Source organism: Saccoglossus kowalevskii, chromosome 13, assembly GCF_978046115.1.
Source record: "Saccoglossus kowalevskii chromosome 13, keSacKowa6.1, whole genome shotgun sequence".
Classification (NCBI taxonomy): domain Eukaryota; kingdom Metazoa; phylum Hemichordata; class Enteropneusta; family Harrimaniidae; genus Saccoglossus; species Saccoglossus kowalevskii.
Window position 1 is genome coordinate 28,766,418 of NC_140653.1, and position 24,288 is coordinate 28,790,705.

The window sequence follows — 24,288 nt, forward strand, 5'->3', positions numbered from 1 at the left end:
TATCTAGTAGCATGACAAGGTCGCGTGAGTTGCGTCATCCGTGGTGCTCGAAACCCAACACACCGAGAAGTCAGAAGGCCGCCACTCACGCCTACATGTCAAGCGCGAGGCGCTTATCTCATTTTGTTTTGCATAATTCTGAATGCATAATGATATAAACCAGAGTTAGCGGGACCAGCGCAATACAAACGTGACCTTGATAATAGGATTGTGTTCAAATAATAGAAGCTGACATTTTTGGACTAACATTATGTAATTGAAACACAAAATATAAGTATTAGAGGGATTACAAAAGAGGCTATAGTTAATATGGGCAGATGATTTGCTGGAGCCGTTGGTAAATTTATGTAATTGATTTTGCTGTGACAATGTATACATGTAATGTATGAACAATTATGTGAATATGGTGTTGTGTGTTATAGGAAGTAGGTGATGTCTTACGTCTTTTGGTTATGTCATTTGAATCAAGAGGGTTAAAGTACTTGATCGGAAAGAATGATTATATTTGTTCTTTGGCAGTGAATGGCTTATTTGTACTTGACTGTGACCCACCCACCACTCGATTGTAATTTGGCCAGCTGCTATTAGACATCACTCAGCATGACTAGTTGGAAGACAACCATGTAAAAATAGTGTGAATAAAATAAACGTCTGTAATGAACAAGGAAAAAATATTTTTTTTATTTTTTATCTTAACCATCAATATACAACAAGTTTACAAAAAAATTCGAGTAAGAATAAAGTAAAAAGTTGAACCAATAGGAGATACAGGTGATGGTTGAATTATCTCGCCTGGAAGAAAATAATAAAACAAGTGGTAAGGATTATATATTGTAATGAATGATTTGAGTAAGGTGTTGAGTAGAGGAATGTTCAATAGGAAGAACATTGTTGAAATGCTTTGGATATGATTGGACTTTCCATAAATTAAATCTTGAGGCACATTGTAAATAACTAGTGAGAGGATGCTGAAAGCACTACCGTGCATTCAAGCATCCTCTCAATGAAAACACAGGTTATGCACATTATAATGAGGTAAATTAGTGTAGAGTGTCATGATTAAATCTGGTATGATGTGCATGGAACGACTCATGGTGCAAAAGCAGATAAGTGTCGACGGAAGACCCAAATGATAGGTATCACCACCGACCAATTTGGTAGTAGTCATATTGCCGAAAATACTATATCTTGTTGTTTTCAATAAGTATATGTGTAGCAACAATAAACTGTACAAAACCAGTAGTTAACTGTTTACAAGACAGTATTATAGACCCATATCATGCAAAGTTACAGGGTGTTGTACAAATATACCCTCTTACTTTTAGGCTATTGTATGTTCATCCAACTGTCCATTCAGAATGAATAAGAAATAAAGTAGGTGCAAAGAGACTATATGGAATGTAATTGTACTTCATAGAGTTATCAATGATGATATAAATTCCATCAGACTGATAGAACCGGTAAAAGTAATGAATTTATCACATGGCAATGGTAATGTGTCAACTGACATATAACCAGAGTGAATTGACCATGTGCAAAAACAGCATTGTTGGTTTGCATAAGACAGACCACACACATGCTATAAGGAGTAAACTTCTTGTATCACCAATGACAGGGCTGTAAATGAGTCAACATCAAACCAGAAACATAGAATGTAAATGCATGGACCTGTTTGTACAGAATCCCAGTTCATCCCTCATTATTTATGTGGATCATGTTAAAAAGATCTCAAACCATTATGAGGCCAATGAAAAACAAATTTGGTGTTTCCAGTATTAGGGTAAAAACTATTGGGTAGTTAGGCAGGGATTTTATTATTTTAGATTTATTTTTTCCCCAACATGTTCAGTCTATATCAAATACAATCATTTTAAACAATTTTTTTTTATACATGATGATATTACTATCAAATTTTGTTTATTTTAGAAAAAGGTAACTCATTTCCATAGTAATAAAATTAATAACAAATGACAACACATGTCATTGTTTAAGGTTGAGATGAGTGGCATGAACTGTTGATCGGTGGCACCATTTCAAAAATGGCAGCTGGCAACAGAAAAACCTTCACTGATGTACATGTGTGTGTAGTGAGCATAAGGAATTGGCCCCTATCAGTTTCTGCCTAATAAATGACAGTTATGTACATTCCTGCTGTGGCCATTTACCTACAATAGCAACATCACAAGCATGATAAAAGCCCCCTGATGTACACATTGCAGCCTTTGCTGTTTCTTGCATGTGACAAAAATCCGCCTAAATCACAAGAAACATGTAGTGAACCAAACAATGATCATGAAAAAGTAAGAATGAATACAGCCAGCCATGCCAATGTGGTGAATCAAATGCAATTTCTTGCATGACTTTCTGCTCAATATTATAGTGTGTGGTAGCCTATGCCGAATAATCAATGGTGTGGTCACAAATGATCATGAAGATTAATCATGATCACATACTTCATATACATTATAACATTACATTAATGGGCAAAGACTATAAATCATATCCATGCCCCTAGACATGGCTACATCCGAGGTTATCATTTTGCCAATGCCATTTTTGCATGTCGTTATTGCTGGTTGCATTAATGTACAAGTATTTACACATATCGGCCTTAATTGTTTTTAGATGCTATTTTATTGAGATGCATCGCGACAACTGTGGCCGTGAAGAACCGGTAGGTTAGGTAATTGTTACTAGTCGCACCGTGCACACACATCATACGAGTTCACAGGCCATAGGCCTAGTAAATCGCTGTCATCATTTATATACGATGCAATATTTATTTTTGGTCATTAGTTTCTCTGATTCATGACATCATGTGCCAATAAATCCTGAAAATTGCCTTTGCTAAGCGATGAGTCGTTTAGTACAAAACACTGAATGATCATAGCATGGTGTGCAGAGTTTTAGAGGTAAAGCAATATATTAATATATTAAATATATTAAAATTTGTGGAAAAGGGCAAAGGCTCTTACCTTAGTACAATGTCTGTACGGCGTCCTAGGCAGGCTGGCAAAATAATCACGTCATCGAAAGATGCGTGTACGTGTACTGTAGACAATTTCCATGACGCTGCATTGCATGCGTAGAGTCAACGTCACGATTTCTGCGTATCAATTTTTCTCCGCCTTTTTCAACAAATAATTCACTTTTTTCTCATGGGAAAACGTCGTCAATCATATTTTATTAGCCTGAACTTTGTCTTGACAGCGCAAATTATACCCAAATAAACGTCTTTGGATGATTTCTGGCACCCAAAATTGATTCTCGACTCAGTCCTAATTACGCGTTTAGGAATGACCTGGTGATCCAAAATTGACCTCGAATGAAAATACTGCCGCCTACGGCGGGTCCCGGGATCATTGCGTCTAGCGCCGTAGCTAGGCGTTTGTCGAGTGTCGCATAGCTTGTGGAACGCCGAATATATTCTAGGTTGCTGGTAACATCGAAATGCACATTTATCGTTACCATATATACGTATATATTCTGCAATGACACGCACATCTTTCGGGTTCCGATTCCTATCCGAATATTTGTTGTAATCACGATCATACCCGAGACGAATGTAATCATTATTACTTCCGTTGACAGTCCACTAATATCAGAGTGGTCTTATTTCTATTTTAAGCAGTGTGGCATCCAATTCTAATTATATTCGTAACAAAACAAAAACAGTTCATGCGTAGGAATTGACTTATCGTGTCCAACACTGAACACTAATCAAATTTTCATCGAGTAAATGAAGATTGAATTCCGAAAGTCGCGTACTCTCACACACTTCTCGCTCGATCATGATACGTCATGGGTACTAAGAACACGTACTTATACTTAGCATTAATCTAGCATCATATCTAATTGATCGATTATCGGACTCTCAGTTGGTACACACGGGGCAGTGAAATAGTGATTCATTGTCGCAAAGCATTAAATGCTGTGTGTATATATCTTCACTCTGTGATCTGTGACGGATATAAATGAACGTCGTTTAATAGTCTCTTCACGGAGCAGTAAGTACTACTGAGTATGTCAACACACTTAACGAATTGCCGATTATTTACCCTGATATACATATGTTGAATATAGCATGAGGTGCATCTGAGGATGCACAGTCCCCGTCAGAATACGACCATCGAATACGCGGCGAAGTACAATTGCTGCGACCGAGACCTGTACATAATCATGTTAGCTCCATGTTCGACGCCTAGATGCAACGCGGTCGTAAAACATGCACCGGTTTCCATATTTGGGCATTGTGTGACGTCATATCAGCTTGTTATCAGGTACGATCACGTGGTCTGAGATGCTTAGCCGATCACAAAGTTTGAAAATACTTGACGAAAAAAAAAATTGTTTGAGCTGGAGTTTAGATTCATGATAATCCATGACGAAATTATATTATCCCTGGGTGGTCCCAACAACAAGGGAGATAATATTATCCCTGAGTGTTCCCAACAACAAGGGAGATAATATTATCCCTGAGTGTTCCCAACAACAAGGGAGATAATATTATCCCTGGGTGGTCCCAACAACAAGGGAGATAATATTATCCCTGAGTGTTCCCAACAACAAGGGAGATAATATTATCCCTGGTTGGTCCCAACAACAAGGGAGATAATATTATCCCTGAGTGTTTCCAACAACAAGGGAGATAATATTATCCCTGGGTGGTCCCAACAACAAGGGAGATAATATTATCCCTGGGTGGTCCCAACAACAAGGAAGATAATATTATCCCTGAGTGGTGGCATTAACAGAGGTGATAATATGATTAGATTATAGGAGTTATTTTTAAAATGTTGGTAATTTTGGTCAAATTGTGTTGTTTTCTGCTAGTGAAGTGAAATATTCATGGTCATAATAATTCCATGTTGCTGGAAAACACTGTTAAATAAAAAAAAAAGGTAAAAACGATATGGATATTTACGTTTTAATACAAAACAAATACTAATTACATTCGAGTGTTGTAGGAATAGTTCCCTTATTTTTTTTTTTATTTTTTACAATACGCACGTAAATGCACGAATGTCGATTCTCATTACCAAGAAACAAAAAGATGATGCGAGTTCAAGGATATAATTTCTAAACCTAAATAACAGCTTACGTGAATTTACTAAAGACCACGCCGAAACTATATTTTCGTATAGACCACTAAAAATATCATGTAATGCGGCCAGTGACACAGATATACTCTAGTGACCATTACCTGGTAATATTAACTTGATTTATGTGCAATTTATATTTATATAGGGTGCACCTGCAGTACACTTACGAGATCAGATGCGTGATATAAACACATGGACACAAACAGAGCGGTGAGATAAATCTGCGACACTTCATTTATTCATCCCTCGAATACTCCAAGGAATAAACAATACTATAACATGATAAATGGTGTGCTGTGTTTTTAAATCGAGTTTTCGTGTTCCTCGATATATTTCACTGTCAAAGGTGTGTGGGAGAAATGCACAATTGTGACGTATTTCGTCGGTTTCGATGAATATAAAAATGACAAGAATAGGTAATTTTAGTAGTGTGGTTTGATATTGTTCAGTGATAGATACACTGGTCTGTGATTTATCATTAACTCAAAATGCTTCTCCTGCAGCACGGAGTATTCGTTTGATGAAAAATGAGAATATCTAATACGCATGCGCACTGTTGTTTTGGAACGTACATTAACAAATACTGCACATGCGTAATCTTGGTTTTAATTTGATTTTCATGTGTTGTGTGTCCTGCAAAGACAACATTTTTTTGTTTACGTAACTTTTAATCCGATTTGGTGTGCAGTATGGAGATCAAACAACAAATCGTATGTTTTCGTCCATATTGTATCTTTAATTGTTGAAAATTGTCACAGAAACTAAAAATACACAAGTGTACCGATGCAATTAACTTTACATTTCTAGTCAATAACAATGTATATACCAAATCGAAGCGTCCTTCTTGTTTTATATTTCCTTACATTGCCTTTACACAAGTTCGATACGTGGTTGAGAATGGAAATATCATGGGTATTTTGCAGTCCAGTCAAGCGTGTATTGACCTTTTCCCATTGTACGGCCTGTTACTACGCGGCGCTCACAAACGTTCGACTAGTGGCGATATGATGTGTTGTTTTGGAGACTAATCACATCGAGGCATGTAATACAAACATTACATCACGAATATCGGTGCATACCCAAGGACAACACTTGCGAATCTTACGTCGGGCAATTGATCTGCGCTCGGGCGCGAACGCCCATTCGATCAGTAATATATAATATTCAATCAAGAGGTCATGATGTTACATTTAATGCGACTTGTCATTTAGGAATGAATTGAAAATCGTTTGCGATATTAACCATATTCATTTTAACCATGACATGCACATACTAGAGTCATCGATCATCGTCACGTATTCTATATTGATTTTTTGTGCCTATAATATTGTCCTAGGCAATGCTCTCGCCGCTAGTCTTAATCGCATATTTTAGACCTAGGCTACTTTTGATTAAATAAACGGGATGGTGTTTGAGGTAGACAAAATTATTTACGTGTATGCTATACATTTCATCGGATATCATCGTAATAAAGTATTTAGTTAGTGAGTCTGCTCAGAGAGGAACTCGATACTGTATTAGGAATTAGGGGGCTTAGCGTCTTTACGAGTATGTGTATGTTTGTTTGTTTACTATGTAACCCACAATGCAACATAATACTTTGTTTTGACCATTCAAGTTGCTGATTGGCGGATATATGGCCCTTGTATATAGATGATCCAGTAAATTTTAAAACAAAATAAACCAATACCTGATAATTTGAGGTATGAATTAGAGTAAGAAAGTACGCAAGTAATTGAATGTCGATCAATTCTAGCATGTGACATGTTTCCTCCAATAAGAAACAAGCGAAATATGATGCAAATGGGCTATTTTATATGTGCAATCAATGTATTTCCAGAAACCCTCGTCTGAACGTGGTATACAGGTTTGGCCATTTTGTTCGGGAAAGGGGGTTGCTCACTCCGTACGCACTTCCTGACCACTCCAGAATTCTAGTAGAATCTCATCACGCCGATTGTGTCCTCACATGCTATGTACATATTTTGAGGTTTAACCTGCTTGCAAAAAAAGAAGAAGAAAAAACGTCACGCGTTTTTGAAAACTCATGGCTGAATGCAACGATGCGGAGCCATAAATAGTCAACATTTTGTGAACACGTGTTCAGAATGTTACCAATGAAGCTAAAGAGCAGTGGCACACGGTCATTTCAACTGGAATAATAAAGCTCTCGAATTCCACAGAGGGCCAGCTGCCGCTAATATTTAAAATTATTATCACGATTTCCGACAACGGAAGAGAAATAACATAACCTCGTTATTCATAATTTACAAGCCGTTATTAAACTGAGTCATCGTTTCACATCAATATTGTAAACTGTCTTGTCCCAACTGATGCGTTAAGAATATATGAACGTCTCTCTAATACGCCGCAATGCCACTCGGACGTATAGCTTCAATTATCACAGCGTTCTGAGTACATAATTGTTGACGTCACCAAGAGTTTGTGCAGGTGACCGGGTACTATGTGTCGTACAGGCTGTTATTTATTTGTTGCAGCACGGTTACTAATTAGTAACCGTGGTTGCAGGGATCTTAGTGAGACATCACGGAAATATATGAGGTTGTTTTGTTTATGTGTGTAACGACTGACTAGATAATAACCACAGGTAATTAGAAATCGTGTTTAGCAGGGAAATTACTTAAATTATACGATGGTGGGTCAACGTGCAGTGCTTTCGGAATTGCGTGTAAACACACAACGTATTTTACACGAGTTGTATATATCGCATAAAAAGCCATTCTAACTATGACGCGACGCGGCGCGGCGCGACGTTTGCCACGACACTGGCGAAAAATCTTGTAAATGCTTTCGGGAATGCTCGATATTCTTTTTTAAATTATTCGGGACGGTAAGGGTCAGTTTTTTAGACATGACATTGCAGTAAATAAATACCCTAAACCAGAACAAAGCAATACGTTCATTTGTTTGGTCCTGGCCATCTGGCCATCTGGTGATGGGTGCGACAGGTCGTCCCACTACGTCCTGTTTATTATCAGTCGAAAGGTGTGAATTGAAAACACCAGTGGCGGCGGCACAGGGGTGAGGCAGAGGGGGTGATCCCCCTTTCGAAAAAATGTTGGGGGGGTCGTCGCCACCCTAAAATCCAGCTGAAACCCTTTGTGTCAGCAACATTTTCCCCTCAAAATGCAGCGAGGAAATAGCGTTTCAGAGGGTCTAGGTTTCATTTTTTAAGAGGGAGCACGCCCCCGGAACTCCCTAGGAAGGTCGGGGGATGGCGAGCAGATCTCGCCCCTCGAGGCAAAATTTCGTGCCGCCGCCTCTGAAGACTTTCCGAATAATCAACCAGACTACTGTAAAAGCGCGGCGTTAAAAGGGTCAAGTCAAACGTATACCTGTCAAGTCTTGTTGTGTTTAAATATTTAGAAGCGTACTTTATAGATTATAACACCATCATGGCGGCAACTCGCTCACTACATACGAACTAAAAACAAAAATGGCGGACGCAGATATTACGTGACACTGACACCCATGAGCGGTTTATCATAGATTACTCGACACTCACGAAACGCTACACTTAGAGATACGCTTTTTCGCAGTTATTTTAACAATAAAATGTGTGTTACGCATTTATACGACGTTTTTCAAACCATTTGGATTGACGATTGGCAGTAATATAAAGTGAAAAGTGTCGATAAAAACCACTAAGTGTAGAACTTAAAGTAGGGGAGTCATCCGCGCATGCGTCAGATGGCACTTGTTTGTAAACAATGACACGCTATGGCCATCTGACGCATGCGCAGGTGACGACTCCCCCGCTTTACCCGACTAGCGTACCTAGTGGATGAAAACCGTCAGCACTCAATTTGGACTCGAAAGGTGGCCAATGATATAGCAAATGCAGAAAATCCAGTGTTATAACGTCGTCTCGGATGCATTTTTTTTAAATATTTGACAGATGACAGTAAACATGTATTTATAACTTTTTATGAATTCACGTAAAATTGTGAGAAGCATCAAGGTCAATTGAAAATTTCAATTGGAAATTTCATCAATAATTCACGAATCACAAATGTTAAAGTTGATCGCTGGGAAATACGAACGAGCTCGAGGTTATACAAAGTAGTTCACTCTTACCTTACAGCAGCACACACGTCATATGATTAATATTTAAGTATATTACGCGTACCGCGTTGAAATGCCCCCAACTCATATAGTGTGCTCGAAGTATAAACAAAATAGCCAGGAAAACACAAAAGAATTCAGGACAACAAAAACACCGTTCAGTGTTCTCCACGAGGGGTTTTAGCAGGGCGCAGCGCCCTGCATAGGAAGTCGTGCGCCCTGCATAGGTAGTCGTGCGCCCTGCATCGGTCAACAAGCGCCCTGCATTCACATTTCCCGTCCCGATCAAATACATTGTATTGTTAGTTGAGTATTCAGTGTTCTCCACGAGGAGTTTAAGCGCCCCTCTTTAATTTATTTGCGCCCCTCTTCAATTTGTAGCGCCCATCTATTTATCTTCAGCACCCTCTGTTTTCGGTGACAGGCTGTTTCACAGTCCCGGAAGATGTCCCGACGACGTTATTGAGAGACCTCTTATTAATTGACAGGCGATAAAACAAAGAACTAAGAGACAGATAGTGGCATAGGTGACAACTAGGACAATGGATTTGATGTCTGGGGAAAAACTGGCTGAATAAATAAACAAAAAAACAATGAATGAATGCGTGAAGTGATTGTCACAAGCAATGCGTTAATCACGCAATGGGATAGTCAAAACAAGTTTTCTCATCATTCCTGAATTAGCTAAAATACTTAAGGTAGCGAGAAGGGAAATTTTCACTTTTTTCTTGATTTTTCACAAATTGATAAAACGGTTACTTTAGACCTTGATACATCACCCCGGGTTTACAAAAGATCGAAATTGCGAAATAACGTTGCTCAAATTAGTGTTTTAAAACACTAGCAGAAAAGACTACAACTGGCGTTTCGTGGATATTTGCATAATGTTTATCTTTGAAAGGGTTTAAATGATAACATCTTATCTGTATACTCTGTTGTTGACGATTCTGATATAACGGGTGATAAGCTTCCAGTTGCAAACAATGCGTGTTTATCTAACGTCCATTGTCAGCATTATTGTCAGTCGAGACTTCGACCGAGAAACATGGTCATACAGTACTCATTTCGCCCAACCTTCCGCTTTTACATCGACCGCTTATCGCTTATTTTCCGACCACGCGGTCTTGTCCGACCGGAAACCGACCGCAGTCACGATCATTGAACGAGTTCGGTCTATACCGTATACGTACCATAAAAGTGTTCCCACAACAAATATTTTCGACTAAAAACGGCCATATGCCCTGAAAGAATCGAACAGAGCTTGACATGTATGAATAATTTATTGGGCTTAAAAGAAAAACGTGTCAAATTTAGTTATAGCCATAACTTTTTTAGCGCGGAAGTTGCCAACAAATGTAAAAAAAATCGTGAATTTCATAGATTCGAATAAAATAAATCAAGCGATTGATAAGGATGATTATTAATATTTTCCCCGATGCTCTTCGAATTTTTATTTTTTTTATTTCAAGGTAAGAAATGGCTAGTTGAAGTTGCATTGTCTTCAATGCGGTTGTTTCACCGCGAACAACTCTAGCTCTGTTTTTGCATGGTTTAGTTTTGCGATGTAAAATAAAATATATATTAAAATAATAATACTTGTTTAATTATTTGGGGTTTCAGCCCACAAATTACGGACATGATCCCCATGAATTACGGTCAATGTTTGTATTCTCTCGGCTGATTGTCACGGTGTTGATCGACGCTCTTCCTAAACTCAGCCTGAGTATGGAGAAACCAACGGGGATCGACATTCCAAACAAACAATCGAAATTATCAACGAAAGACGAGATTTTTCTAGATATTTACAAACATACTGTCATGAGAAACATATGTAAAATTAACAAATACACAAAGAGGTGTAATATTAGGTTTTATTTTAGGCTTAGAAATATTTTCTTTCACTCAGCCCATGAATGTAACTGCCATTTAGATTTACGGTCCTTTAGCATCGGGGGGGGGGGAACAACAATAGTTATACAAAACACATTGCGAAGACTCAACAATCAGGAAAGAAACCTCAGACAACCATGTCGTACTTGTGTTGAAATACATTTTGTATTTCACGTCAGAATATTGTTTAAAATAAAATATTCAGTCCAGGCCAAATCGAGGTCAAAGGGTCAGGTTGCGTGCATATAATTATAGATAGTTAAAACAAAAAGTATTTGAACTTTTGTCAGCTGTTCAACATCTATAAAAAACAGAAAGACAATTATAAGACAATGTGAACCTCGGAAATTATTCTGTTAGTCCGAATTTTAAATGCGCGCGAGCGAGCAGGTGGGCGGTGATATTTCAGGGTTTGCGCGGTCGAAAATGAAGCGGAAATTGTCTGGTCGAATTCAACAAGCGGTCGCAAAAGCGAGAGAAAAAGGTGATTGGAAAGCGGAAGCGGGCGGGAGGTTGTGCGAAAGGAGTACTGTAACTTTGCACAACTTTCTTTTAAATCGTTTTATTTTCCAAGTCAATATTCTATTTTACTAATACATTTTTTTTTCTAACGCAATGGCGAAGAAAAGAAAGAAAGCGTTGACAGACGAGGCAAAGAAAAATCTGCCACTCAGTGTCGCGCTCTGACACAGCAATTTTTTTCAAACATCGGCCATTTTGTTTCACCATGAAAACCGTTTTATTAGATGTCTTATCAGAGACACTTGAAGGATTAGCTTGTTTGTAAACTGTCAGCATGTACAGTGGGACAGTAATGTTTGTCAGAGGATTATCCTTCGTTGTTCGTTTGCATAACAATGGAAAACCCGAACGTTCCTGAGTACGGACTCAAATGCCAGCAGTTTTCTTCATTTTTCACGCTCGAGCTTGAAATTATTCATTATCTGACACTCTTTATGAGTTCTATGATATCAGTGGTTAATATGTTTGGCCATTTTTAGTGTATATTTATAATAATGCAGCAAATCTACAGTGTTTTATTAACCAAAACTGTTTTTCGCGTTTTTCTCGAGTTGAAGTTTTGATCGAGTACGACTCATTGGGACCGGCGCCAAATCAAGTGCGTTCGGACTAGGACATTCAAACTCGCAGTTATCGTTCAAAAGATAATGATGGTGCGAAATATGTCTGGGTTTTTAAAGAAAATGCTTTGTCACAGAATAATAGTCTGTTAAAGGTGCCAAGTATGAAATAATTTAAGGACAAAAAAACAAACCTGAATAGAAATCGGAATAATAGCTCTTTTGATTATCGGAGACGCATTTCAATGGGCTTGATTACGGACAATGCATGACGTAAATTTCACCAGGAAATTCCGCAGTGTGCTCTCGCAATCGCGTACTTAGTCATTTTTACAAGGTTCGCCATTTTTGATGTCACGTGATAATTATGTAAACAATGACTGTCCAGTTTGTGCGAACTTGTACCTCTATACTTAGTCTTTTGATATATATAACCTAAATTACTGTTCTGAACGAGACAACAGACAGAGAATGTTTTATTTAAAAACGTCACAAAACCCTTCTCGCTACCTTAAGAACAGGAGAACCAGCAACAACTTATAGGTCCAATTGCTTGTTACTTGCCTTTTATTGGCGAAAAGTAAAAAGAATCATCAAATAAATCACCAAAACAAAACGTACGGTAAACACTGAAACAACATGGATGTCACGGTATCTGATTTGACCTTTGTCCTCAGTGCCCACAATGCAATCAACATGATGATTAATTTATTTACAGTCATTGGATTCGATTTTTTCTTTTATTCTTTTAAATGGTAATTTTGTTATGTGAAAATATGTTTCTTCTTATTACTTGGGGTTTTCAACTATTACAATATCTCAGTGCATTTATAAAAGCCTATGAAAATGGAAATATTTGAAAAGAAAATTAAAAGAAATAAATGAAAGGCTGGAATTTCACAACTTGTTCCATTACACTTTTACAAAAAATAAAATTGATATTCTTCATTTGTCAAAGTTTATATTTTTTTACACATCAAGTGGTTTAACTTATTCATAAAAATAATTCAAGAACATTAATATACTACTTGTACACAGTATATAATTGATGTAAATATAAAAGTGCTAAGAATTTCTCTTGAAATGTTTGATTAGTATGCTAATTATATGCTAATTAAATATGCTAATTATATGCAAATTAGCGCCCCTCTTTAAATTTTATTTGTGGAGAACACTGCCGTTCAAAAGCAAAATTTGCCACTGCTCGTGATGCGAAAGAGCAGCAGGAGGGTCGGCTCCCGGGCATGGGCGTGATAGGACTCCGGCAACCAGGCGACTAAATCAATCGACCCTCGGGAGCGAGGCGTTATATCACTCTATGTGACGTCAAAGTGATACGGGTTAAGCGCTGACACAGGTAACGGTGCTCAAGGTTGGGAACTGGCATTTTTAAACAACGTGTACCGCCTTTTATCGCTTGAATACTGCATGAGAAGTATGTGTAGGCGTGCAACGGGAACATGCGAGTGCTTTATCAGGTTTTATGCCAATATACGCTAGGGAGTGAAGACATCGACAGTTTCTATAAATAGAAAATTGTTATCGCATTATACAAATTTCAGTCACGTGACCTATTGATTTTTTTGGAGGGGCTGAATAATAATGCCGAAAATATACACACAAGCTTGTCAAAGTGAACCATTTTCAAGACAGTTATAAGACAGTATATAAATCCGATGTAAGTCCGGAAGCTCCGAAAAATCTTCAGACAGCGCGTAAAATGATAAAAGTTCGGCAGTTTTTTATCTTTCCTGTATTACGTCACACTGTAGAGATATGTATGTTATGCGTGTGATAAAGAATAATATCGTATTAGCGTGACAATAAACGAAGTACCTTAAGATAGAAGATTTGTAGGTTTTAAGTGCGCTTAATATGTTGTTCGACTACGCCAGTGACGACACAGGCTCGTTCGATGTTTTTTGCATGACTCGCACTGTCAATAACGTTTTTTATCCAAATTTGAACAAGCCGACTGCACATTTTTGGTTTGCGATACTCATAAGTCGAACGTTTGCTTGCAAACGGTTGGTAACACTTATACCAAATAGATGTTTGGGAATTACTCTACAAACACCACGAACAAGGACAACAAAAAAGCGGATAATTATGACGTCAGCGTACAAATGTACTTGGGCAAAATATCACGTGACACGGAAACCAGCCAATCAAATTTACCTGAATACAAACACCATGGTTATTCGAATTCTTGATCTTCTATTTGACTTATGTTGAAGCAACGTTTTCACCAACATATAAATATACACTGTGTTGAGTTTCTACATTGGCTAATTTGCTAATGTATAGAGAACGATACCGTTATCATTACGACGACGAAAACGTTTGATGACGTGACGACAACAGACATTTTCAAGTTGTCCCCAAGGTCTTGGTGGGTTTTTATCATTCCCAGTGTCGAGGCGAAAATCATTGAGACAGTCGAGATTACAGAGGGTAAATTGTCTAGTAATGGGTCTCGGAGAGCTGATGTTGTTGTCTCTGCGTTTTATTTTTAAGTTATCTAAAAGCGAGTACGCGGCTCCTCACGACATATAAATACTGACTCGGCCGTAAACAAATATGTCTTACAATATCCATATGCAAACACCGTGACGTAAACATAAAGGAATATTCACGGCGCGAGATTTTCGCGATCTAAAAAATTGAGGCATTAATTCGTTTTTTTTATATATAGAAAATCATACAATGCTTCGACAAATATTTAATTTACAATCGAAAGTGAATTAACGCTTTGATCATAAATTGTGTATTACCCGGTATTTATTTCATTGAAGGGAAATAATCAAATTGTATTCATTTGCCCTTTCATATTCAGTATTAAATTACGTTGTTACACGAAATACATTTTATGGTCTTATATTCTGCATTGTTTCAGTCAGATCAAATACCAATACCTACGTACACCCCACTAGACCTTATATGTGTTGCGCTAAACGTTATCTGAATGCTTTGATTCAGCTGGTCTGTCGGTGAAAGTGGAATCGTTCAGACGCGTGGTGCTTGCATGCCAGATGGGGTACAGTGCAGCGTGTGTGGTATTATTACACGCTATGTGTTCAGCTCTTTGTTATGCTAGAAGCCAAAACAACGTGACATATTGTAATGACGAGTACGGCTCACACGATGCTTGCGATACTTCGTATTAAATAAATTTAAATAATTAGATCTTTGCTACTGACCTGTCATTTTCATACTGTCGTTGAGCTCCACAATTACCTCCCCGGTGATGTACTCCCCCGAATTATAAACTGACCGATCCCCGGTGAAAAGGATGCCGAATGCTTCTAATTTACCCATGGTGACGCCGGTGCTGATGATGGCAACGATAATATACGATCAGTGGGCTCCGCGAGAGTCACGCTACTCGGCTCCAGCAATATCAGTATGCCTGTGATCTGACGGTCTGACTGCGCATGTCTTGATGCGCCACCTGATAGGAGCGCTGTACTGAACGACCTGCACCGTTTCAGCCCGAGATAATGGATGCGTCTATTTCTCCTGGGAAGGTAAGCACGGTTTCTGTGAATGATGAGTCGGATGTGACAGTGCATTAATTAATAATTTCTTGAGCTCGTAACATTGGTTCACCTGACACATGTTTCCATTGAAAAAAAAAGACGTTATCTCCGTCGAAATGGTTGGTTGTCAAATAGTTCAACTAAATTTCATATCTTGAAATAGATTAGTAATATAATTCGTAACCCCTCGTGATTATAGCATTTCTGTCATTAAAGCGTTAGCAGTTTTCCCGAAATTATCTAAATTAAAATTCTGTATCACAGATCTGCGTAGGATAATGACCTCTCTCAACCAGGGACATAGATGAATGACCTTTCCCGACCAGGGAAATCATTATCGCGAAAATATACACTCCCACTATCAGAATAAATCTCCAATCCTCTCACCACCCACCACCGTTTACTAGGTTTTAGTCTCTTTTCGACAGACTGTCTTCCAGATGTTCCAGATGGCGACTGCAGTAACACGTGACACATACGTCATCATTTATAGTTAAAGCGCGGTGATCGTCGCGCAGCGCCTGTTTGAATTTCGTGTAACTAAACAATGTATTTTACACGCGATGTATAAGTCGCTATGAGTCCCATATCGAACAGGACGCGGCGCGACGACTGCTGCCCTTTAACGGTAAACGCAGGGGGGGGATTGGTACGAGAGGGCGCCATCCGATCTGAATGGAACGTTTCGACGTCAGTCGTCCGTAGCCCATCGTCAAAGCAACAACGTCCCGTTTACGAACACATGAAATAATTTCAGCAATTTCTTTACAAAATAATCCTCAACAAAACTTAGAAACATTTCATAGACAACTACAGGCTCCAAAATTATGTCTATTGCAAAACAATTCAACCGACAACCAGTTTGACGCGTGATTTTATTGCGTTCAAAACTGTTCCATTTCAAACTGCGCATGCACACACACTGTGATTTCTCGAAATGCATACTAATTAGGTAACTTGTCACTGATAAAAGTCACCGAAAACATTTTGAGCAATAGTACTAGAGTGAAATTTAAACGTGCCTCTGCATTCTCCATGAATTTCGTAACTTGCTATGATCATGGTAAAGAGAAAACCTGTGCTTACTTTCAACAGTTAGCTGGAGTCTGATCGAAAACGTGTCTCAAAAAATACCTTTACACAATTTTTCCGATTATTTTTTCAGCTCGTAACGATGGAATCAGTCAATTTAGAACTAACATGTATGCTATCGGAAATCATTTTGGCACAATTTTACTGAAAAGACGAAATTTTCATTGCTCATGAATATTAATTTATGCAAATGAGACGATTATTTCAACCAATCGTGTCATGCAACTCCCCCCCCCTGGGTAAACGGAGCAAACGACGATAGCCATAACAAAAGTATATATCGTGTCCATCGTGTACTAGCAACAAATACGGGATAGCAGTGTGCCGAAGTCCCGTATCTTTGTAGTGTTCGTCTTGTCTATTTAAAGACGAAGAGGTGGTCAATCGCTCCGATTTCTAGCCATCGGATCAGTGAATATGCAAACTCGGGTGGGATGAAATATAATTTCTTATACATTATACTAAATATCCTGTTATTGTGATTTGTGCCAACATCCCTTGTGAACATATATTTAAGAACGTGTGGAGCGTCATTCGGAAATTGAGGTCAATTGAGAGCCAAATTTAACTCAAATTTTAGTCTTTAGTTGATGGTGACTGATCGCAGAAGGAAATCAGTTTAGTGCAGCGTCTGTGACAACGACACCAGCAAGATGCCGTCCGTATTGCTGCTTTAATCAATCACATAATTTCAAAATATAACATAATTTAGGAATATAATGACACATTTCAATATGGTGTATCAACCTACCAACCTGTATTTATCGAACATGCGCTGATGTCGCCATAGATTAAAATGGCCGCCGAGATCTCGTTGAGAGTGAGCAATCCACGAGACTTGATCATGGGAACACTGAATGTGATCGACAGAGAAAACAAATTATATAAAGCACTATTTGCGGTCAAAAACAAGTCCGATGGCGTGGTTCCCTCCTTCTCATACATTGATACATAATTCCACAGATCTGGTATCAAGCATAAAAAATCTGTTCATCGGATATGTTCCCCAAACTATACCTGAGTTCCAGCAATCGACCCAACAAACACTCAACATGTGTTTATTGAATCATTCATGTCTTTCCCCAAGATCACAGTTTTTCCAATGCAGTTCATATCACTATTGGCCACGCGCCGCGACTTATTGTTTTGACTACGTATGTGTGGATATCGGAATTCTCTTTCTGCCTTTATAGCGTGTTAATCAGTGTTGTATATGCGTAGATTCATAAAGCGAACACACTTTAGTTTTTAACTTTGATGCAAGCATTTGAATTGAAACGTCAGCGTCATCGTTTGGTTTCGCGAACCCGACGTGAACACACGACCTTTCCGTGATTCGGAGACGGAAGTCGTGTTTTTGACCTTGGTGAAATATACAAATTTGATTGGACGCGCCTAATCCAGATCATATGGTAACGGACATGGTACAGAATCGAGGGATGTCGAATTGCCAAAGTGGGGAGTCGTCATCTGCGCATGCGTAAGATGGCCATAGCGTGTCATTGTTTACAAACAAGCGTCTACCCATGAGCCTTTGCGTTTTTTAGCGTGTGTTGTTATCGTCGCTTGGGACTCAATTCCCGCGCATGCGCAGGTGATGACCCTCCCGCTTTAATACACGCTGGCTAAAGGAACACGACATGATCTGCCAAGTATGGTGGTGAGGCGCACTGGTCGAATAAACGGTTCTTTGTTAGCGTAGATGTAACTAGTATACATGTATATCTTTGCTAGTGTGAATTCGGTTCGAGATGTAGCCCAAATACTTGTAATTATCATGATAAATACCCCGAGCCATTGAACTATGGAATGGAAAACCACCGACACAGAGAGTTTCTGGCGATGAATCGCTGGGGCACAACAGAGCCGAGGCAATTCTAAATTCAGAAACCTCGAGTGGTAGTTAAGGTAGAGATGCAGGTTGGGAGACTATATTTCTAATTGTCTCTAATTACTGTAATTACATGAGTAAAATATACTTTTTACCAATCAAGTTATATATCATTTGAAAGAGTTTTATTTAAACTTTTGAGTTTTATGGTTTACAATAATGTACTATGATACCATATTAAGTGGTGTTGATTTTGGGTTAAAATCATGCATTTTAGGTGAAAGTGCACTTAAAACTATTTAACTTTTGAATGCATACCCTGATTTTAATTTAAGAACACTTATTTAAAACTTCTGTTTACTAGGAACATAATGGCTTATTTATTAGTGCTTCCATTGAAAAGTTTTTACACAGTGCTCTTTGAAACATTCACATTTTATAAATCGTTCACAGTTAACAGAGCCGCTAATTGGCAGCTCTATTGTTTCTGTTCCTGTAAAGACAGTGAAACCATACGAAGCCATTTACTTAGGATAGACCTGAATAATGACCCCCGAAAATTTCATCGAAAACAAATGAACCGTCTTGAAGTTAAATAGTTTTAAAGTTGAAATTTGGAGTAAAAAATGAAACTGAGATAATCGCCATTTTGTAAAAAAAAAAGATTTGAAACGAATTATTCGCTTCATATGTGTAACAGAAACTCCTAGAAATACACCATATACCGTAATTTGCCGATGTTAAATCGTCAGGTAAAAAAAATAAAATAAAAACATTTACAATTCGAGGGAAACGGACAAAAAAATCGTCCGCGAAGTCTCAACCTAGCGTGAAAACTGTCATGGCGTCGTGTTATCAATTCCGCTGGGGGAGGGACACAATGGATTACGTAAAGCCGATGACTTATTCATACAGTTATATAAACATAGCGATCACCATTGGGTGGGTTGAGTCTAAATTTACCTTCCCTCAAACCTTTAAAAAATACTTTGTATGACGCCGTATCCGTGGACCGTGCGAAGTTAGACGACCAGGTTGAAATGAGCCCTAATATTTTACTACACAACGGCTATTCGAAATAAAGTCACATTGGAAAGGGAACTATTGTAAATCGATGCAGGTTTCATTCAACTACAGACGAGACAGGTCGATGCAAATTAAACGAACTCTGACCTCTAGAAATACCTCATTCATAGAGTTCCTTAGTACCAGAGGTCGCCGATCACGACCATACAACGTAGTTTGCGACATCGCTACCGGTGCATGCTAGCTGACAAGGGGGTTTCCGATTAAGGTAACCAAGATGGCATCGCAGAGTGCATGATTTGTCCGCGGTGTTTAAAAACAGCATCTCATTGCCGATTTTTCGCTAATTTCCAGGTTTTTTTATTTATTTTTAATTAACCGAGCATTTTATGTTTGTGTATTTTGGCACTGAAAAGTTAGTTATCGATGACAGCAACAGCAGTGTTGTTTGTCAATTGCATCACAATTCTATCAGCACGATAATCATTACATCGAAACGAAAAATGTTTACTTCAGTTTTAAAATGCCGTTGGAGTAAAAATTTGTGGAAACATTTTTTAGTTTCGCCCACAATACGAAAAAGCTTGAAATCTATGCACCAAGAAAACAAAAAAAATTGTGGCCTTGTTTTGCGCGAAAATTAAATCGCCCTATCGACGCTACCTCCTACATGAAAATAAATGAAAAACCAATTTATTTAAGGGTGAAAAAGTTTACTTATCAGTTACAAGTGTATGTTTTGTTTCATTCCGCTTGCATGCTGGAAGCGTCTACGTCTTGTCTGTTTTTTGTAGTTTGCTAGTTGATCGCGCTTGAGGTAAGTAAACAGAGAGCCAGGACAGGAAGTCGCACATCGGCTGCTCCGTAACTGGGGCCAGCAATCATTTGCATATAACATCAACAGTGACTTGTCAATCAAAGAGCAACGCAAACAAACTTTCGGGACTTTTAATCACATACGCGTGCCTCGGTTTCCTATATTTTAAAATTGATTTTTGAGTATGTTCCAACAATGACAATGCTCCGAAATTTTAACACTATCTAGCCAAGACTGTCTGGGTGAGAAAAAGCAAAAAAAAAAAAATTCACGAAAAATGCCCACGAACCTGCATCTCTACCTTAAACCACTGTTTTCAATAACTGAACTATCTGATACAACAGAAAACGATGTAATACATTGTTAGCTCTAGTTTCAATACAGGTGAAGGTTTATCCTTGCTCATTGGTGACCCTGGCAGAAATGGACGATGCAACGATCGAAGGATTTCCCAGAAGTCCCTATCCTAACTAATACTATTACTTGTCACGTGAGAACAACCTTGGTCAGAAAGTGGGATTTCCCAAATTCCCTCCAGTGGTTTCTAGAACGATAGATTTCTTGAAATCCCTTCGAGTGGTTGTAGGACTCCCTCCAGGCATGGAACTACAAACTAAGTGGTTTACAATTCCATGCTTCTGGTGTCTGGGATTAGTTCGTGGTTATTCTCCTAGATACCGCATAATACAGAAGTATGACATCACGATATCGTGACTCACTTCAACTCGTGCAATTTCCAACACAAAGTGTACCAACACAATACCTCTACACAGAACATACTTTTCAGCTCTGATCATTGCTTCAATCTATAAATGTCACTAAACACATAGATGCAAAGTTCAGCATCCGACTGAACGATGCAACTCAACACTTGAGGATCTTCGATAGACAATTGTCCGTTTATTATCAGCACTTGTCATCACTAAACACGGAGAACGTGTTCGCCTGCGGCGGGGGCATGTTTACAAAACCGCGCGACCTAAACAATAAACGCCGAGTTCTAGTGTTGTTCAATTCCTGTGGTTCATTTTATTTGCGCCCAGGCTTTAATTTCCACTAAAAAAAATTCAATATAGGTTTCTGACACATATAATTCATGTTTACTGGTTTGTCGAACTATATGCAAATCGTGACCAGAAGGGAGTTCCCATGGTTTCATTTGCATCAGCGAAAATAAATTTCAAGTACATGTACATTGCCGGTGCTCCCAGTAACACCACAAATTAAATATTAGCCACGTTGTATCAGTACCAGTAAACGTATGACACTAAACTAATACGTTACTCATCACACTACCGGCTCGTGCGAACCACAGTGCATTTGTGTGTGCGCACCGGTTCAACACTGAAGCTCGGTCTTTTCCCCCGTACTCGTGTTCACCATGCTTCAACCGATAGATTTATTGGACTGGGCCAGCTCCCCGTCGCACTTGCAATATAATCGCTACGTGAAATCTGGGTACCGACCACTGCTCTCAACTTGGGGATGTTTACAAAGTTTGTTTTACGTACATAACGAGTTATTTAACGTATACTCGCACGGTAAGGCCAGGCTTTTATAGTCATTGTCTCGAATATGGCGTTATTTTTTTGTTATTTTCTTATTATACAGATTTTTGTCATACGAGGTATATTGCAATAATTATATTACATGTAATTGGACCCCGACCTGAACTAGCCTCGCCCACCATGTCGTGATCGGCTTTACCACAGTCCCTAATGTAGGCAACTCAAAAGTTTAGATCAATAGTTGTTTGCATTGTATGACGTCATGAGATGATAACTAATCATTAATATAATGACTATTTGTAAAGAAGTAGCAAATTTCGGGTTTGTCCTGCGCATGATCAGAGTGCGTGATATTCTACATGAACAAAATTGCGGTACTTAGACAAAATTCTCTAGTATAACAACGAAGCCTGTAACGGCAAATCAATAACAAGAAAACGAAACTAATATTTCCATGACTACGCTATATCCTGAAGTGAGCTGCCTAGCAACATAATTTTATATTTTATTTTTCACATATAATTTAAGACAAAAACAATTTTTTTTTTAAATTGCTGTTTAAAATATGCAGTCAAATATACCTCCTATGACCTTTGTACTTGTCACGGCATTGTTTTTAATTGGTCACGTTCTTCGTGCATGGGCCTGATTATTTCAAACGAACACAATCACCATACCATTTTAAGGTGGGTGATCATATAAGTGCAGTAATATACAGTGGTACCACACATATTAGCTTAAATCAAGAGAATATTTTAAATTACAGCTAACATTAATCGATATACAGTGTAAATGATTACTGAAAACAAAATTTAGTGCAATGAACTTATAACTCTGGTGATCATGCGCAGTTGTTTACGGAGTCGTTTGTCCTTTATAATATCATCAAACTGAATCTCGGGCGGGCGACCACAAATCAATGCAATACCGTCAAAGAAACGCTAGAGGGCGCACATTACAGGACTGGTATACTTGTATTATGTGCGATACTGATCAGATCGGAACACAAAAAAACTTCAACATTTCCTTTCAATTTCTCTGTAGGTTTGTTTGCGCTGTATTTCATGTTCATCGTGCCAATGCAGGTTCCATGGTCAGGAATTACACAGCCATTGTTCGTTTATTTAAGCTGCATGTCGGCAGTAACTGTGCTTCTTGGAAGTTTTTGCTACCATTTATTTATGAACCATCATGGCGGCGCTCCCGTGTATTCCAAATTACTGCAGTGCGATATGATTGGTATCGGAGTCCTTAATCTATTTGGTGAGCAATTAATTTTCTTCTTTCAAAATTAACAATTAACAAAATTGGCGATACAATTCGCCTCTGGGCCACTACCTCCCGTTTACAACGTTTATAATGATTAAGATGTTATACATTTTATTTTTCAACAGGGCCGATCGGATGCCTATTCGTAAACTTCTATCCTTGGGGGCGCTACTGTTACGCTATCTTAATCATATACACAGCTGTAACCACGCGCGCGCTTTTCAAGTCAGTCACAGCCAAAGACGCAAGAGGACGAGCTGTACCTTTTATACCGATGATGCTCTTCCGCGGCGTTTTATTAGTCCTTCGTATGTGCGGATTTGGAAGCGCGAGTCACGCGGCGTTGTGGCACATGGTTGCGGGGGAGATTGCAGGCGTCACAGGAGCGGTTATCAATATATTGCGTGTCCCGGAAAGGTGGTTACCAGGACGATTGAGTGACTACCTTCTCAACAGCCACTGTATTCATCACGTGTGTGCAGTTACCGCGATTTTAAATTTACACTGGGCAACCATGGAAGACATACTATGGTTTGCAAATTGAGTATTTAGTAGTGTATTTATCGTGTATATAGGTCTACAGAATTATTGGTTTTTGAAACAGGATTTTCTCATCTAAGTAAATTACACGCTGAGAATTCATAAAAAAATAATAGTTTTGGTTAATGTATAGGCCAAATAAATAAATGTATTAACGATCTCCAGGAGTGGAACTGCATTGCAACCAGTGATTTACCGCCTACACTCGAGATGATTGCATTTTTTTAAATCCCTTGTTATATCACCCTGTGAAAAACATTGCTGATGTGTAAAGTTTAAATCAAAGGAGAAGTCTGGTCAAACAACATACTGCTCCCAGATGAAAGTTCTAGATATTCAACTTTTCACAAGAATTATGTCGTCCACCATCTTGATTCTCCAGCAAAGGATTGTGCGTAGAGTGTGACATCATATCCACTGTTGTGAAAAATCAGTGTGCATATTACGAATGCATGTAATTATAATAATGGAAATTATAATATTGCAAATACACAAAAAGTAAAGAT

At 38.5% G+C, this 24,288-nt stretch overlaps 2 protein-coding genes across 2 annotated transcripts in view; one reads left to right on the plus strand and one right to left on the minus strand.

Moving 5' to 3' along the window:
- LOC102809926 (arrestin domain-containing protein 3-like) overlaps positions 1-15,653 on the minus strand; it is a 30,237-nt gene extending 14,584 nt beyond the window's left edge. Inside the window, exon 1 of the mRNA XM_006811624.3 lies at positions 15,361-15,653. Within this exon, the coding sequence (XP_006811687.3) occupies positions 15,361-15,478 (118 nt within the window). The 5' untranslated portion in view covers positions 15,479-15,653. The remainder of the gene's footprint in view (positions 1-15,360) is intronic.
- A 6,193-nt stretch (positions 15,654-21,846) lies between these two features.
- LOC144351884 (progestin and adipoQ receptor family member 4-like) lies at positions 21,847-23,949 on the plus strand. The gene is made up of 3 exons (XM_078009139.1): positions 21,847-22,006; positions 23,018-23,236; positions 23,368-23,949. Exons 1-3 carry the CDS (start codon positions 21,847-21,849, stop codon positions 23,784-23,786), a joined length of 798 nt encoding a protein of 265 aa, XP_077865265.1. The 3' UTR covers positions 23,787-23,949.
- Positions 23,950-24,288: the final 339 nt, after the last annotated feature.